The following is a 16,991-nucleotide window of genomic DNA, read 5'->3' as shown; positions in this document are numbered from 1 at the left end:
ATCCATGCAGACATAGTTTGTAAGCAGTAATTAAGATTTTAGAAATGCTTCAGGAGCCCTTTGAACTTGTATGTTGGGCAGGTCAGTGCACGCTAAATATTTTGTAAGTACTTCTCTATGCATTTTTGCTTCCCTCTTCCTCCCACTCTTTTACTTTGCATGACCAAAGTTCTGTCAAAGTGCAACTTCAGGTATTTTGTGTAAAGCATACAGCATTTGGCAGTCACAGTAAGGGAATGTAAGATTGAATGGTCAAGTACAGCCATATAGACATTAATATTAATATGACAGTAAATTTGTACTTTGTTTATAACTTGACTTCAGTTTGTGGATGACCATGAGGTAAGAAAAGGACTAAAGGCAGACCCACCAGCGCTCAGCAACCTGCATAATTTGTGCGGGCCTGCATATGACCCTGAGGGCCATAACTAGGTTGCCATTGGAACCAATATCAGATCCAATTTGTCATTTGAACCATCAGGGAAAAGTCACTCCAGCAGGAATATAGTTCACAAGTGTACAGGTTCCGTTTGAATTCCCAAGCAGTGTAAGTACAGAGGTAGACATTTCATCAAAGGGAAAGAGGACAAGGGGCCTCTTTAATTTGTTCCCAGCTGCAGCCATCCCAAAGATCCACTTCCAATAGCAAGGGTCCACAAGCACATCTTTAAGGCAATCTGTTTTCTAGCCTTTGGCACCCTCAGTTTCCACTATTTTAGGATCACAGGGAGGATAAACAACTGAATTTGCTCCTTCACAGTACAGTGTAGCTCCTGTGTGACGCTGCCTGTCCACGTTTTTAGGGGACAGTGCCTGTGATTCTTGGGCCTGGTTTGCCTCCAACCCATGTGATTACCGTTGCAGCTGAAGCCCATGGGAATTGTACTCTGCACGTATATATTGGTGCCTGCAGTACTCATATACTAGGTCTGCTTTGAAATACCAGGTGTCTCACAGTGACCAAACAAGATGAATGGAAATTATTATCATCTATGCATCTCTTCTGTAGTTTATCACCTGTTAACACAGTGTTACCTAACAAGTTTTATGAAATCACTTCATTAGAAAGCAGTCAGGTACTATCGAAAACCCCCAAGGGAACTGAAGGGAAGTTTGTATAGCAAGCAGTGAATAAGACTTTGGAGGAACTTGTAAGACTATGTTGAAAAATATTTAAAAATACATGTTTTACTCAATATTCAGTATAAAATCAGGCTTTTTACAGAGCTTTGTTAGGAGGCATTGTTAGAGTTATTACTCAACATAAGCTTAACATTGTGTTATGTTGTTGATACTGAATTAATCTGAGTTCTGTTTACGATAGGATTTTTCCCTGGGACTTTTCTGTTTGTTTGTAATAAAATATTAAATATTTAAAGTTCAAAGATCATTGTTTTTCATTCTGTGTGTGAATTTTGTTTGTTTTCTTCACTATGGTATTATTCATACTGCTTTATACATGAGTTACTATGTACTTTACTTTTTTCAATTGAAGCCATTGCAGTTTTAATTCTAATAGCTTTGGTGGTTTGCTGCTTTCATTCTCTGAATCTGAAATAATGAGGATGGTAATGTGTCTACTATTCTTAAGAAGTGAAATCAGACCAGATAAGGTAACATCAACACTTCACTGTTAACCGAAGCTTTGTGCAGTCAGTAGAAAAATTAATAATTCTTGTTTGTGAGAAATACTTATTCTGGAAAGGGAAAAAAATATTTTCAAAAACTCAAATGCTATTTCTAAAGCATTCAGCAAATATAATGTTCAAATAATGCTCACTTCACTTCTCCACAGCATTTGTGTTTTGTTTGACTGCTAATGAGTATATGAAGTAACAGCAGTTTTATCCTGCATATCTACAGCTAACTCTATTCTTGATGCAGATGAACAGGGAAATTTTGCCTAGTGGTTTCTTTAGAACCAAAGAACTTCAGAAGTGGACCAGGGTCACACAGTGCTGGAAAAATTCTTTATAAACACAGGAAATAGAGATGATGTCTTCTTAAAGTAGTTTAAATTTAAAATATATGGATGAAAACACCAGGGGAACACAGACTGAGGAAACTACAGTATTAAGGATCTGTTGACTTGATAGATCAGTTTCACACCGTGATACAAAAGTCATAAAATCACTCGTGTTCCATAAAATTGATTTTTGTTAACAGAGAAACTCTTGCAACCCATAGTTGTAGTCCCCTGTCTTAAAAATTGTGTGCAATATATTTTACTTGATCAAGAGAAGGTAGAAAAACATTTCAAATCTCTACTTTTTCTGGTTATTGTTTTTTTTTTTTTTTGGTGGTGTTTTTTTTCTTTGTTTGTTCGTTTTGGGGGGGTGGGTTGGTACTGTTTTCTTTGCACACAGTAAGAAAGAACAAAAGAGGGAGAAAACCATTCTGGAACTGCAGATTATTGTATGACATTTCATGTTATGTTTCAGAATATATGTCTGAGTTATAAGTTTCAGTCAAAGGTATCTATTGCAATTAAACTTGCCATATAGGTAAATTATGTAGTTTAGGTGAATAAACGATGTTGCAATAGCTGTAGATCAAGGGCTATGACCAGTTCATTGTATACTGTGATTCTTGCAGTGATTTTAAAAAGCTGTTTCTCTAGGAGATCCCCCTGAATAGGTTTCCTGTGTTTCTGGTTTAACTTCATCACTAGAGAGCCTTCTTTGGAGGGAAGGGCACAATGCATAGACTGTTATCAAATGCAAAATATGACCATGTGTGAATACGCAAATAAAGTGAGAAATGTTTGTGGAATGATTGCAGTATTTACCATTCTTTTTTGTACTGCCAGAGATAACAAGTGGGAATAACTGATTTTAGTTTTAGCTGTTGCTGTGAAGAACCGGGGAGCAAATTGCTTAGGGTTGAATGAAACAGTTTATTTTTCTGCTTTATAGAAGAATATACATTTCTTTATTTTCAAGTGATCTTTTTTTTCCTTTCTAATTATCACACTGAGGTCAATTTGTTTTCCTTTTCATGGGGAGATGGGGACAGTATACATTTGTGAATGGTTTTAGTGAATGAGCTATTCATGTGCAGAATTTCTCCCTGTTCTGTGGTTAAGTATCACTGTTCAGCCTCTCTATTGCTAGCCTGAACTGCACATTACATCTTTCACAACAACATACGTAATGATTTATTTTGAAAAATCAGAGGCACTTGGTTTAGGTTAGTGGAAAGAAATGTGAGCCACGACAGAAGCAGTGCTCTCACAGGGGTCTCCCCTTGTTCTCAGGAGTGGGAGACAGCTGAGGACGACCCAGCCTGGCTCCATGGGAGTACAATGTGAGGAAGGAGAACCTGGTGCAACTCAAAAGCACTGATTTTTGAAGGCTTTATACTTGTTCATGTGGGCATGGTTGAAGCCAAGGATTTGTGCGTTAAGTTTAGACATGATGCAAAATTAATTTAAGACAGGACTCCACACCTGTGTACCAGAAAAGCCTTTTTATAAGGGTATTACATATACGTGATCCTTTTTTCAACATAAGACTAGCAAATGTATACTATTCTTACACTAATTAAAACTAGTTTTATGGTTTATTTTTGTTTGTTTGTTTTGTGTTGCATTGTGTTTTTTTTTTTTAACTCTTTCAAAAAAAATGCCCAAGCGATACTTTTCAGAATCAAGAATTCATATTCTGTTGGGATATATTTAGGAACATAGCCTTAATAGGCAGTTTGCAGCATAGCAATCTGGATAAGTGAAAATAATTAGTTTTTGTTGTTGTGAATACTGGGTGTATTGTTGTTGGGAGTTTAGTTTATTAAAAGTGTATTTTTTACTACTTTCTGCCAAAGCAGAAACTGCAAACTCAGTGCCTTGACTAGCTAATCTTCAGTGACAATAAGAGCTACAACACTGCAAAATGAGCTGACATGTCAAGCTTTCATGTTCTGTAACGTTAAACAGATTGGCTGTCCTGTCATACCAGTTGCCTCTACAGCATTTATTTTTTGAAGCAGCAGCACAGGAAACGTGCAAGCAGTCCAGTGAAGACTTAGCCACCTAATTCTTTTACAAGCCTTCCAGGTTTTTTTTTTTTTGTTTTTTTTTTTGTTTTCTTTCTTCCTGCTTCAGTACTACTTGATGCCATTAATGAAACATTTTGAAGCTACTTAGTTGTCACAGCATGCATGACCATTCCAAATTAATCTACAACAGCAAAGAGCATGCAAGGAAGAAAGTTGCTGGTTGCACAATTGAAATTTCTTTCTTTTCCTTTTACATGGAGTTGCAATTTCGAATCTTAATTATTTTTCCTTAGCTAGCACCTTATCCATTTATTTTATGTCTGGCTCCGAGCGTGGGAAGAAAAAGAACTAGAGCTTGAATTTTCCCTCTCTTGTTTTGAACCAATTCTGTAGTACTTCAGAGTCTGTTTTGTAGTTGTGCTACAGTGCAATATCCCACTGAGCTGCACACCGGTCACTGCTTCCCATGATGCAGTCATTCCTACCTACTGAAATAATATTAAAGCTAGCCTCTGGTCACTTTATCCTACTTTATCTGGGCATAAACTGTTTGGCAAGATGTACAGAAGTGGAAAAACCTCAGTCAGCAGTAGTAATGGTTTAAAAAAAAAAAAAAAAAAAAAGTAGGAATTGATTTTAATTTATATTAAAAAGATTCCAGAAAGACAAGGTTCCAAACAGTGGTCATGTCCTGATCACATAATAGGCATTTTAAATATTCCAGATCTGCTAGCAGGCTGGCTAATTGCAGCAGACGCAGGTAACTCCTTCACACATAGCTTTTTGTATAAAAGTGTTATGGTAAAGAAAGGCCAAAGGGGATATCTTCTTTTCTATCTATAAAACAACTTAACAAGGTTTTATACCTTGGCAGCTTCAAGGCTATGAAGAGCCAGCCTAACGCCCTCACCTAAACCCAAGGAGCTATACAGATGCTTCACCTGTCAGAACTGATTATTAGAAATAAAGCCCTAAAAAAAATCTGTTAAAATCGCAACTGCATATCTAAATTGTGTTAACTTCATGATTGGCAGGTACACACTGTATATTTTCAAATCATTACAATTATATCCTTTCATTAATAAAAGTTAATAGTTCAGTAAGCACATGTAGCAACTTAACAAACTATTCATTGTGTCACTAAATCTGAATCCAAGTTCTCTATTTTAACAGTGAACCAAATTCTGACCCATAAAGCCATATTTCCCAGCCTAAACATTTAAGTCTACACAACAAAGCAGTGCAATTTCTTTTGTAAATACATGTCATTCAGTCTTGCAGATATTAGAGAAGAGAAGTTTTTCTAGATGGGGACCTAACACTTTCTCTTTAACATTTAAATATTAGTACTTAAGTGCTAATACTTAAATACTGGGGGAAAAGAGAGGTATTTGAGAGGTCTGGTTGAATAAAACATATTAACATATTAAAGTTGTAACATAATAAAGCATATTAAACATTACAGACCCAACCATGTCACCCCTCAGGAGTGATGTGAATGCTATCTTGTCTTTGCTTGACCACACCTTGGTAGAGCTGGATGCTATTGTCTGTGCCAAGAGTGGCAATAGAGGGATTGTGATTAACACACATGGATCTTCTAGGAACTCACCCAAAATGTTTCCTGTTGTATTTGAAAGACATGCCTCTGTTGCTCACCACAAAATTGATTCAGACTCATGTTAATCAAAATACTAAGTATCAATAAAATATGTGAGCTCTCAGTGAAAAATCCTTTATTATGGAGAGCCAAAATTGCTGCTTGTCTAAAGTTCCTTGATCTTCTTCTTATTTCCAGCATTCTGCAGCACTCTTATTGCTGTGTTTTGGGGGTTTTTGTTTGCCTCGAGCTAACTTTCTGTTCCAGTTGAAAATGTCATTAGAAGTAACAAATGTTTCTTTGTTGTTCTTTTTTCTTTTTTTTTTTTTTTCTTTTCATCCCGTACAGTGTGAAAGGAGCAGATGCTGGCAACGTGATCAGACTATTTATACCAGACATTGGGATGTTCATTGCAAGCCTGACAATATGGCTCCTCTGCCGCAGCTTGGTTCAGAAGCCAGTAACCGAGGACGCAGCACAGTGCAACACGCAATTTGAAAATGAAGAAATGGTATCAAATACACATTTCTGTCTGTCTGTACAGCTTATAGCTAATAGTGAGCTTTGGTATTCTTGTTCAAGTTGTATTCTGAAATGGTTTGTGAGCATGACATATGCTACGTAAATTTACTTTCAGGAAACTAAACAATTGATTTTGAAGTGGAAAAGCTTCTGTTGTTAATGTCTTGAGAAAACAAAGCAGAATGTGGAAAGTGATAGATTTGCTACTGGAGTTTTCGAATTATTCTGATTGAACAGATGATCACAGCAGTTGATCACAAGGTGTTTTTTCACCAGAGCTGCTGGTCACCTCTGACAAGTTTTTGTTACATACATTGCTCAGTTTCTTAGATAGCATCCATATTTCCAAACTCTGTATTGAAGAGTATCAGCAGCATTTGAGTGATGATCAGAAATGACTCTCTTAGAGAAGAGAGATTGTACATTACATTTGTGGAATAAGTTACCTAAAACAGTGGAATAAGCTTGATGATGATTTTTGCGAATGGTTTAGCTGGAACTGTTGACGTGCTGGTGAGAAGAAGAATGGCAGAGACACTGAATGCAGAAAATTCCACAGAAAGAGGGAAACAATTTTATAATATTAAAAGCCACAGTGGGAATTTAGCCCAGGGTGCAGAGGGATTCCCACTACTACTCTTTAACATGTTTTTTATCAGACTGTCTAGCATGTCTTGCATCTCATTTTCTCTCTTGTTTTACGTTTGAGTGGAATGTTTTTTTTTCTTTTCTCTCAAAACTTAAGTTCTAGGGGAGACAGTTAAAAGTTGCTCACTTCCAATAGAAATTGCGCTCTGAAGTGGGTAAAACATTTAGGGGATCAACTGCCCGTTTTGGTGCTACTGGAGAGGGGCAAAAATCTCTGTGTTGCTATGTTGTCTGGACTGTGGTATTGCCAGCAGCTAGGCAGGTTTCTAGCACAAGACAAATCAGTGTCAGGACTGTGCTTTACATTCAGTTGCTTATAATTCTTATGGGCTCTCCTTACATCTGAGAATTGCCTGAAGATTGCACCTTTTAACTACACACTGGAGAATATGTAGACTTGGGTGTGATCAGAAAACATGAGGTTTTGCCCTGTCTCCGGGAAGCCAGTTTTATCAGCTTTAAATCTGCTTTATCACTGGAGCGGTGCAGAATGGGTTTAGCAGCAGAAAAGAATCTGGGGCTGCGTCCATAAGAGCAGACACCTGAAGAACTGAGAAGAGTGGCTAATTGGCATGTTTTGTGTTCAGTTTTTCTCTCTTAAAAGAGCTACTTTTTACCAAAGTGGGCTCTGAGAGACTTTTATGAAGCCCTTAATCTCATGGATAGAAAATATGTTTGCATGTGCATAAAACAGGAGTAATCTGATAGCAGAAACTCAGAAGAAAGACAAAAGGACATGCTGAGGTTCCTCTGAATCTAGACGATGATGTTTAAAAAATACTCACTTTTGGGTTAGTTCAGAGCCTAGAGTCTGGGTAGGAGAAGGGAGCTCAGTCTCCTGGAGGAGATGGGTTCTGGCTGCCAGGCTGCATTCAATAGACTCTGCCCGGAATGCAAGGAAAAAACTGAGCTAACCAGCACTGATCACCCAGAACAGAGGGCAGCTTTAAATTGGATGGTCATAGACTCGCAGCTACCTCAAGGCAATCCACTGGTGCAATTAAATGTGCCAGAATATTCCACAAAGGTAGAGTGTGTGGGAGAAGAAAGAGAAAACTTTGACTGCGAAGAAATACTTATGCTGGGCAGATGGAAATCTGCATAAATATATTTTACTTCTTCACATCAAAACCCAGCAAATATTATTTATATTCTGTGATCTGTATGTATTATAGATTATTTAGTGAACACAGCAGCTGTGTTTAGATATAGTGGCACCAAAAATTCTTCAATTTATTTTTTTTTTAAATGTAATAGTTACTGTCATGTGAGGTGATCCCCAGTGCTTTGAGAAATTCTGATCTTCACAGCTGAAATGATGGATCTACATCAGAATAAACTGCTTGTTTTTTAAAAATAGAGTGAAATGGAGAGTGGAAAATTAAATACCCATTAAACACATTTTTCCAAACTTCAGCTTTCTCTTTGTAGGTGTCTGCATATAACATCCTGGAATCTTTTCTGCCAGTTAGGAGAAGGCTGCAGAAGCAGCTGAATCCGCTAGGAATTGGCAGGGCTGACTGTAAGGAACCTAATGCATATGCAGAACATGCAGCTGAGTGTCTGAATTTTCAAAAATATTGGCATAGTATGAAATGAGCCCAAATCGTGTGGGTTTTACTTGATAATTTTCAATTCTTCATTAGTAAAGTCCACTGGAAAAGGCAAAAGTAATTGATCAGTTCTTTGACTTTGGCATTAGCTGGCTGTGTCTGTGTATTGCCATGGCTCTGTACTGATGCTGTAACTCCATTGAATTAGCAAACACTAAATGAGTTACAGCAATAACTGCCCTACAAACAAACGCTTCAGGAGGAGTGTTGAGCTTGGTACTGTGCCTCCAAGGGAAATAGTCCTGGGTTTATTAGACCAACGCTACAGCCAATTCCAGAGTTGAAGAGATTTTGCTGAGAGTTCCTGCCACCATTCATCAGAGATTCATGATATGAGATTTTGTTAAGAATGCATCAGCTGATTTGAGCAGTTTCAACAGAACTGTAAGAGGTGGCTTTTCAGGTTGCCAGATGCGTAGCCACAGGTAGTTCTGTACATTAAGAAATCAGCACTCTGACTTACAAGCAAAAGCAGAGAATTTGTTGTACAACTTTACCTTTTTGCGTGGTATTTCTTACCCTGAGCAATTCTCAGACCTCTGTGGTTTGGGGGAGCATGGAATACTTTGGAAACAGACTAAATTAAAAGAAGAATGGGTAGTGTTCCTACTCCTTCCAAAAATAACATATAAGAAAACCTTAAATAATTGCTTTAAATAATTTCTGAAAGTGACCTTTTCAAAGCTCTGTGTGAATCCATCACATCTCAGTTTTTACATGGATATGCAGAAAAAAATCCTGGAGTTGAGTAGCAGTTTGTGGTACTTGACTCTTTGCTGTACTTTATCATGGCAGTAGCCTCCAGAAACCAGCTGCAGAGCACAATGGATCGGATTGCTCACGGATTAAGATGCAACTCAAAATGAGAAAAAGTATCAGAATCTAAATTAAGGACAACAAGGATTCATTGAAAAATGGATGTCCTTCTTCATTATACTGCATCTAACTTTAAGGGAAACAGATCTCCACCAGAAAAGTGTATTCTACAGAACAGAACTGGGGGGAGGAGGTTGGAAGGCAGTGAGAGACTCTCAATTATTTGTAAGTAACGCTATCCCAGGAATAAGCAAAGAGTGTGGTTTTAATTAACAGTGAGTCATGAAGTAGGAAGGTCTGCCAGATACCAGGCTGCAGTCCAACTCATTACCACCCCTAAATGGTTGCACACTTGGAGCAAACGTGTCTGCAGGCCTTTTTTATTAGGGCTCAGAAAATTTAAAGCAGGTGAATTCAGCTGGAGACAGGCCCGGATTGCAAATGCCGAAAAGCACAATGCCAGTCACGAGGTGTAAAAGGTGAAAGAAAATGAGAGAGAACAGTCAACTCCCAGCTGCAGCTGAAAGTATGACATTTTTGATTTGGTGCAGATGGTGGCTTATATGCCAAAATGCAGATTCAGTATATACAGTCTGATAGGTATTAGAAAGGAAGTAGCTTTTTCTCGAGACTGTGGATGAATTGCCTGATATCATAAGTGACAGGGAAAAAAAAATCCTAGTGAGATTGCGTAACTTCAGCTTTACAAGAGGTGTTGATCTTAATTGAAATAAACAGTTGTAGTCTTCAGTGCAGCTTCTTCCATGGCACTTGCTGCCTTGCCTGTTCAAGCTTGTTTCTCATCCACGCTCTTCTAGAAAGTGAAGGGGACCGCTGAGTCTGGACTTTGTTCCATAAACTGAGGCTAGCATGATCCCATTGCTTCACCCTTCTCCTTTTCTGTGGAAGACAGAAATTTGTTTGGGACCTCAAAAAGAAAAAGAAAAAAATACCTAGAGGAAATTGTTTTAAAATAAACTAAATTGTGGGAAGAACATGAGGAGAGCTTGGCTTGGGCTGGAATTGGGAGATTCTCACTTCGGCCACAAACTTGTTTTGTGTCCTTGAGCCTATTACTTCATCTCAGCTTCTGTGTCCCTTGGCAAACAGGGACAGTCATAATGCTGTTTTCCAACTTTGTCTTTCTAAGCAGTAGACTGAGAGGCTAGGGCTATTTGTCCTACGCCTACATCAGGCACGTAGTACGTTGAGAGCTCTCTTGATCCAGGTCTCACAGTGCAACTGCGATATGTACAGGACAGAATAGGCAAGCTCTGAGAGCTACAAATGTTCCATGCTTTGTACAAGGACTTCAAAGTCTAAAACTTGCCCATTTAGACCAGAGTCCTTGCTGTACAGGAAATAGCTGATACCTTGTGGGTAACCACAATAAGCAGATAAGAGATAACCTGTTTTCCCCATCTCTGACACTGCAATTTATCCTGATCTCTCCTAGTAAGAGACTGGCTTTAATCCTAAAACATGTGGTTTCATATCCCTTCCAAAAATTTTATTGTTAATTATAGCTACTCTGGATAATCTTGTTAAACATATAATTATCCAGTCCCTTTTAAAACCTCATTAATTTCTTGGCTTAGGTAGCATCATGAAGCAAAGACTTCAATGATTTAATTTTTCTTTTAAATTTAACACCCTTTAATTTTATAGAACATCCCTTGTATTACATGTTGTAAAACAAGGTGAAATGGTATAAAAAAAATTAAATTACTTATTATCTGACATATTTTTTTTCTTTAAAAGGTAAGCAATCCCTGTACTTTTTTTTTCATTTCTTTGGTCATTTTCATTATTTTTTCTCTGAAACAGCTGTAGTTCTGCAATATCCTCTTGAGCTACAGGGAATATCAATGCCTCAGCATTACAGGCAAGGTTTATTGTTGATCTGAATGATGGCATTATTTCATTCTTTGTTAGACTCAGAGACTGTTAGATTGGGTGAATCTACTGGTGCATCATCTACCTGAACATCCTGTGCAATATGAAGAACTAATTCAGACTAGGACACAATTTTAAGAAAGATCTTATGTCCCATTCCTTGTAATTGCTGATGCCTCACTATTTTTTGTGCCTGCAGGTCTCCTTTGAACTTTTTACAGTGGGGCTCATCACCCTGTTTAGATGATCATCCTATTTTCCTGGGACGAGCATAGTTTTCTTGAGGTTATTTATTGCTTTGTATTTATCTTCATGTAACTTTATTTTATCAGAATCAAACATTCACCTGCCTTGATTAGCTCTTAGTGACATGGAGCCCTATGTCTATAACTTCCCTAGACATCTCCTGTATGCTACATCTGCTTCTTCACTATTTGCTTTTCTTCAGAGACATTAAATAAGCATTCCAGCTACTGCAGAAAATGCTACAAGTGAGAAAGAGGGAAAAATAATTTTTTAGATAGGAAAGGAACTTTTGGGATTCTTTTAGCTTCCTGATGACACCTCATTTGTTTTTTATTTTTTTCCTCTTTACCTTGTCTTTTTTTTTTCTTTTTCATTGCCATTTCTATTTACTATAGCATTTGCTCACCTTTTCTAATAAAAATTATAAATGTTACAATAATAATAAAATATTATTATAAACATTATAGACATTAGAAGTATTTCTTCAGCTTTGACCTCTGGAGAACTGGTCCAGAACCAGTTAGTCTTAGTGTGCTTCAAATATGGTGTGAGTAAGATTTAATACCTTATTTCTGTGGTTTAAAGACAGTAGGTGAGGTTCCCTTATCACTATGCTTGCAGTGTTTGTAGTAGTGAAGTTTGCCAGACCTTACCCAGCTGCCTCCCTCAGTAACGACTCAAATGCATCTTATCTAACAGGGGTCAAAAGTTTACAAGTTACATTAGCTTCTTGTTTGATGCACATGTCTTTGGATAAGTCTTAACGCAAATATGCAATTACACTACAACAGTGCCTCAGCTACATAATGTTGTATAGTGCAATATGTTACATTTTACCAAATGCTGTTAGCCTGTTCAGCATGAAACCTGTCCTGTTTAGCATGCACCTGTCCTGATTTGGTTAGAAACAGGACAGATGCGTGATGAAATTATTCCTGTGGCAGCTCTTCATTGGGTTTACTGGTTTGCCCTCCTAACAGTCCTCAGTTCTGAGTTTTGAGGTACAATGCTGTCAGCCAGGAGAGCAAAATACTGGGATATTGTTTCCTTTGGACAGTCCAAGTGATGAATAACACAATTCAAGAAGGGATCTGAATTGACTCGCCTAGTGTTTCAGGCAGCTGTATCATACAATTCCCTCTGGAAGGCAGGAAGCACCATCTTGACCACAGGGCAGTTTTTCTTCATCCCATTGCTCTTGGCACAGTCATGTTCTATAATTTTGTTTTTCTGGTGGTTAGAAAACCTCTAATTTAGGTTGTACATGTATTCATAACTGCATTATAGCCCTTTTAGTTCGTGTGCTCTTTTGATTCAATATATTCTTTCCTTGTCCAGCATTTATTTCCCTGATATTTTGGGAGAAAAGATTTATTTCTTGGTTGCTTGTTTTGTAAGATGAAAGAAGTCAAGCAATTTTGTATCCTGTTGTAGGTTAGATATTCTATTCTCCTATTCATCCCAGTAATCTGTGGCTCTATAGAGCAGTACTAGAAAAGTACCCAGGTTACATCTGTAAGAGCTGAGGCAATATTGCAATAACCACAGCACTCCAGTTGGGCTGTTTATTGTGCTTCTCAGCAAGATGGATAATGGTACAATGTGTATATTTCTTAGTCCAGGAATTACTGCATATGGGTGCTATGCAGCTTCACATACCTGCAGTAGCTCATTTAGAGTTTGTACTGAATTGTGCCTTGTAGTCATAACCCGAGTCTTCCTATTTCCTTTTCACTAAAACACCATGTTTAATCATCTCAGGCCAAACCACTAAATTCTGCCTGTGAGTTCCCCTCTCTTTTGCATTTGGCTTATACACCTAACAGCTTTTTGAAGCTGAGATGTGAAACTGTATTTCCATATTTGCCAAGTGAGTCTTGTGCTGAAATCACTTGATGTTTGCTCAGGTGCGGTAGGTACATTGGGAAGTGAAATAATCTTTGGTCCTCTCAGTACAATATCTATTGTATACAGGATTTAATGAGTTGTCTTCCTGTTATCCTGCTTCACAACTATGGTCATCTTTCTTTCTTTTTTTTTTTTTTATTTTTTTTTCATTTCCTCTGAATCTCTAAATGACTCTGTCCCTATGTGCTTCCAGTAAATACCCTGATCATTTTTTGTGATGAATGACTCTTTCCCAAAAGAGATTTTGCTATTGCAATTCATGTCAATCATTACTATTAAATCCTACAAAGACATTGACAGTTATTTTTGATGGCACATCCCTGCCAATTTTATGTAGTTCTATGTAGACTGTAAACACAAGATTTAGCATGTTTTAGATCAGTTATAAAATTCTTAATTAAGATCATAGGACTTAAAGTTAATTTAGGACTTTTCAGTGTAATATAAATTTTAGAGTACCATTCAAATTCCAAAATGCCTCTCCCTTATTACTTAACAAATGCTTATTGCAGTTGTCTCACATTTGATTAGTTCTGCTCATTTAGCAGATTTTTTTTTTTTTTTTTCCCTGAAGTTACTCAGTGTAGTGCAGAGTCCTGAGAGTGGTTTTCTTCTTCTGCCTGGGCTTGTGGTCCACAACCCTCCCTCCTCTATGCATGTGTAGGGGAAGGTTCTGTTGACCCATCTGAGCTTGCTTTGGACACTAAATGAGCACTTCTTCTTAAGGAAGATCCACTTGCTGCGCAGCCCCATTTCCACAATTCCCCAGTTGAATGACATAGAAATTATTAGTATGAAAGTTTTTGTATCTATTCTGTGGTTGAAAAAGCAGGCAGGCTCCTATTCTCACATGTTGATGCTTTAGGAGGACTGTGGAGTTCCCCACTTTCTTGCAAAATTAGAAATTCAATAAATGATTACCTTAGTGTGGTTTAGTATTAACAGCAGGTTAAACCTCCAGTCATTTATATTCCATAAGGGTTTGCAGGTCCTTTGATGGTAAAATAAATAGCACTTAAATCTCTGTTTCCAGACTCATAGTTGGGTATGTCTAGAGAATATTATGTTATTCTGATTAATTTTTCTATATGCATTTTTAGGGTATATTTAGAGCTGCTGCTGCTATTACTAGTTAGGTAATGAATTCCTCCTAGTCCTGTAACTATCTAATTTCTTAAAATATATATTTAAGAGCTTTTTGGATACAAAAAGGCTTTTTGAGCAAGCTTAAAAGTAGGAACTGAGCCATGTTCTGATATGGTCCATCTCAACTGAGTGCACCAGCTTAGGCACTGTGAAGGAAATTGAACTAAAACCATGTGATAGTAGAGAGGGAGTCTATTCCTATAGCTCTTCTGGCACTAACATGGTTGAATCATATGGCTTGTCTCAGGTGATTCCTAAACCCAGCAGTTCAATATGTGTTACATTTTTTTTTTAAATGAAGGGGAAATCCAGAAGATTGGTCATAGTAACAGCTTGAATGGCTTATAAAAGATGTCTAATAAAGTGTTTCTGTGCTGCTCTGTCACAGGTACAGAATAAAAACACGATCTCTAACTAAAGGTGACAAAATAGTTACAAGGTAAGGCTGCCGAGGAGGGGGCCCAGGAAGGAATAGGCTCCAGAAAGCGTCTGCTTGCTGGGGTGAGTTCTGCAGCCCTGATGGTAATGCAGAGGCAGCATGAGTGTGTTTAAATCAGCGAGCTCTGGCCCTGCTCCTCCAGAGGTTGTTCCAGGCTCTTCCTCATAGAGGCCCTGTGCAGAGTGCAACCACAGGACGGGCAGGTTGCCTTGGGAGCAAGGGGTTGTCAGCCCTGGGGGGTGCTGCTGGGATGCGTGGTTTCTGCCATCTCAGGTACTGCTGCCTGTGTTGGTTTAACCTGGCAGGCAGCTCAGCACCATGCAGCCATTTGCTCCCTCCCCTCCAGTGGGATAGGGGAAAGAATCAAAAAGAGGTAAAAGTGTGAGAACTCATGTCAAGGACAGCGTAATAAGAATAAAATAATAATAATTAAAAAAAAAAAAGACAAGTGATGGACAACATTACTGCTCATCTCTCAACAACTGATGCCCAGCCAGTCCCCAGGCAATGGTAGCTTCCCTGGCCAAACCCACCCTTGGTTTTATTTTTCAGCATGGTGACACACAGTGTGGGACATCCCCTTGGCCAGACTGGGCAGCTGTCCTGGCTGTGTCCCCCCCCAGCTCCTGGTGCACCCCCAGCCTCCTGTCTGGCAGGGTGGCATGAAGAGCAGAAAGGCCCTTGGCTCTGTGCGAGCACTGGTCTGCAGCAACTGAAACATCCCTCTGTTATCAATACCGTTTTCATCAAAAATCCAAAACATGGCACTGTACCAGCTACTAGGAAGAAAATTAACTGTATTGCAGCTGAAAGAGGACACTACTACACAATCTAATTGCAGGTCATATTTCTACTGCTTGTGATCCACACACTGGAAAAAAAAAGTGTCATCTCAACATTGGCTTGGATAATGAGGCTCATCACTGCAACTCTCTGTAGCTTTTCAGATGCACACATAATATACACATGAATTGAGCCGACACACCAGAATCCATTTAACCTTTGTTAAAAGTTCTGGAAGCAACATCTTAAAAAAAAAAAAAAAAAAAAAAATGTTGGCAAAGTTCACCTAGCTGTACATTTTTCTCAGGCTTATTTTTCATTTTCACACTCCTCTCTGTTTATTTCCTGGTACTGGCTGGAAGGAAATGTCAAAATACTGCAAAAGAAGCTATTTGTACAGCATTTATCAGCCAACTGGAAGGAGGAAGCACCTGAACTCTCATGAGAACTTACTCTTGTGAGCTTAGCAACACACGCTTGAAAGGTGCTGATAATTAATGCAATGCATTCACAGGCATAGAATTTGTGTTCATTTGGGGAGACTTACGTATCCTTAGTTAGTTAAATTTTGTTGCTCATTTGGATTTTTGAATCATTGCATTCCTTTCCTTTCTAGAATTGTAAAGTCAATAAAAAAGCAAATTTGTGAAATTGTGTTTACAGAGACAATAGCAGTAAACACAGGTACAAAGCAAGGAATGTTCTGAAGCAAGAATGGGTTTTTGGTTGGAGTTAGAGCTTCCTGTTAGTAAATATATCTCTGGGACTAGAGGATATCTTTGTGCAGCAGTGTTTATACTGTACCAGATGAAACATGTAAAAGTTTGATGTTAATAAACCAGCCCCCAAAGTAGCTAATGGACATTCTGGCCCTGGCTGCAATAGTAGCTGCTGTAGCTGCCACAGAGGCGATACTGTTTCCCTGCCTGTGCTCTATCTCAATTTGGCAGTTTAAAAAAATGTTTTACAATAAATACTCCTGGGACTTGCACACGATTGCTGAAAAACCTAAACTGCATTTAGACTGTTTATAAAAAGTCCTGGGGCCCTGCTCTGCAGAGCAAAGGTCATGGAAACACATGTTTATGACTTCACAAATGCTCTATACTCCGTGAATGAAGAAGTTTATTTGATTTAATCAGCATCCACAGGGATCCTGTAATTGCATAATAAGTAATTTATTATGGAAGTAAAAGTATTTTTCTAACTGTAGCCTATGTAGCATGGGTTTGTAGCTTTGGACTAATCCACGTAGTAAAAAGAGCTTTGCAAAACAGTCTGACTGGAGTAATGGTGTTCTGTGATGAGCGTGTACTTGCATGGCTATTTAATCATCAGAAAGTGTTAAAACAACAGGCACATTATCACCATGCTGGAT

The 16,991-nt window shown here is 38.2% G+C and overlaps 1 protein-coding gene across 10 annotated transcripts in view; it reads left to right on the top strand.

Moving 5' to 3' along the window:
* PIEZO2 (piezo type mechanosensitive ion channel component 2) overlaps window positions 1-16,991 on the top strand; it is a 310,777-nt gene that overhangs the window by 161,606 nt on the left and 132,180 nt on the right. For all 10 annotated transcript variants that reach the window (XM_068671657.1, XM_068671651.1, XM_068671648.1 and 7 more), the window contains one exon: window positions 5,945-6,107. In XM_068671657.1, coding sequence (XP_068527758.1) covers window positions 5,945-6,107 — 163 coding nt within the window. The remainder of the gene's footprint in view (window positions 1-5,944; window positions 6,108-16,991) is intronic.

This window comes from Anas acuta, chromosome 2 (genome assembly GCF_963932015.1).
Source record: "Anas acuta chromosome 2, bAnaAcu1.1, whole genome shotgun sequence".
NCBI classification, from domain to species: domain Eukaryota; kingdom Metazoa; phylum Chordata; class Aves; order Anseriformes; family Anatidae; genus Anas; species Anas acuta.
Note: the sequence above shows the minus strand (reverse complement) of the source record. Positions and strands in the feature narration are given on the sequence as shown.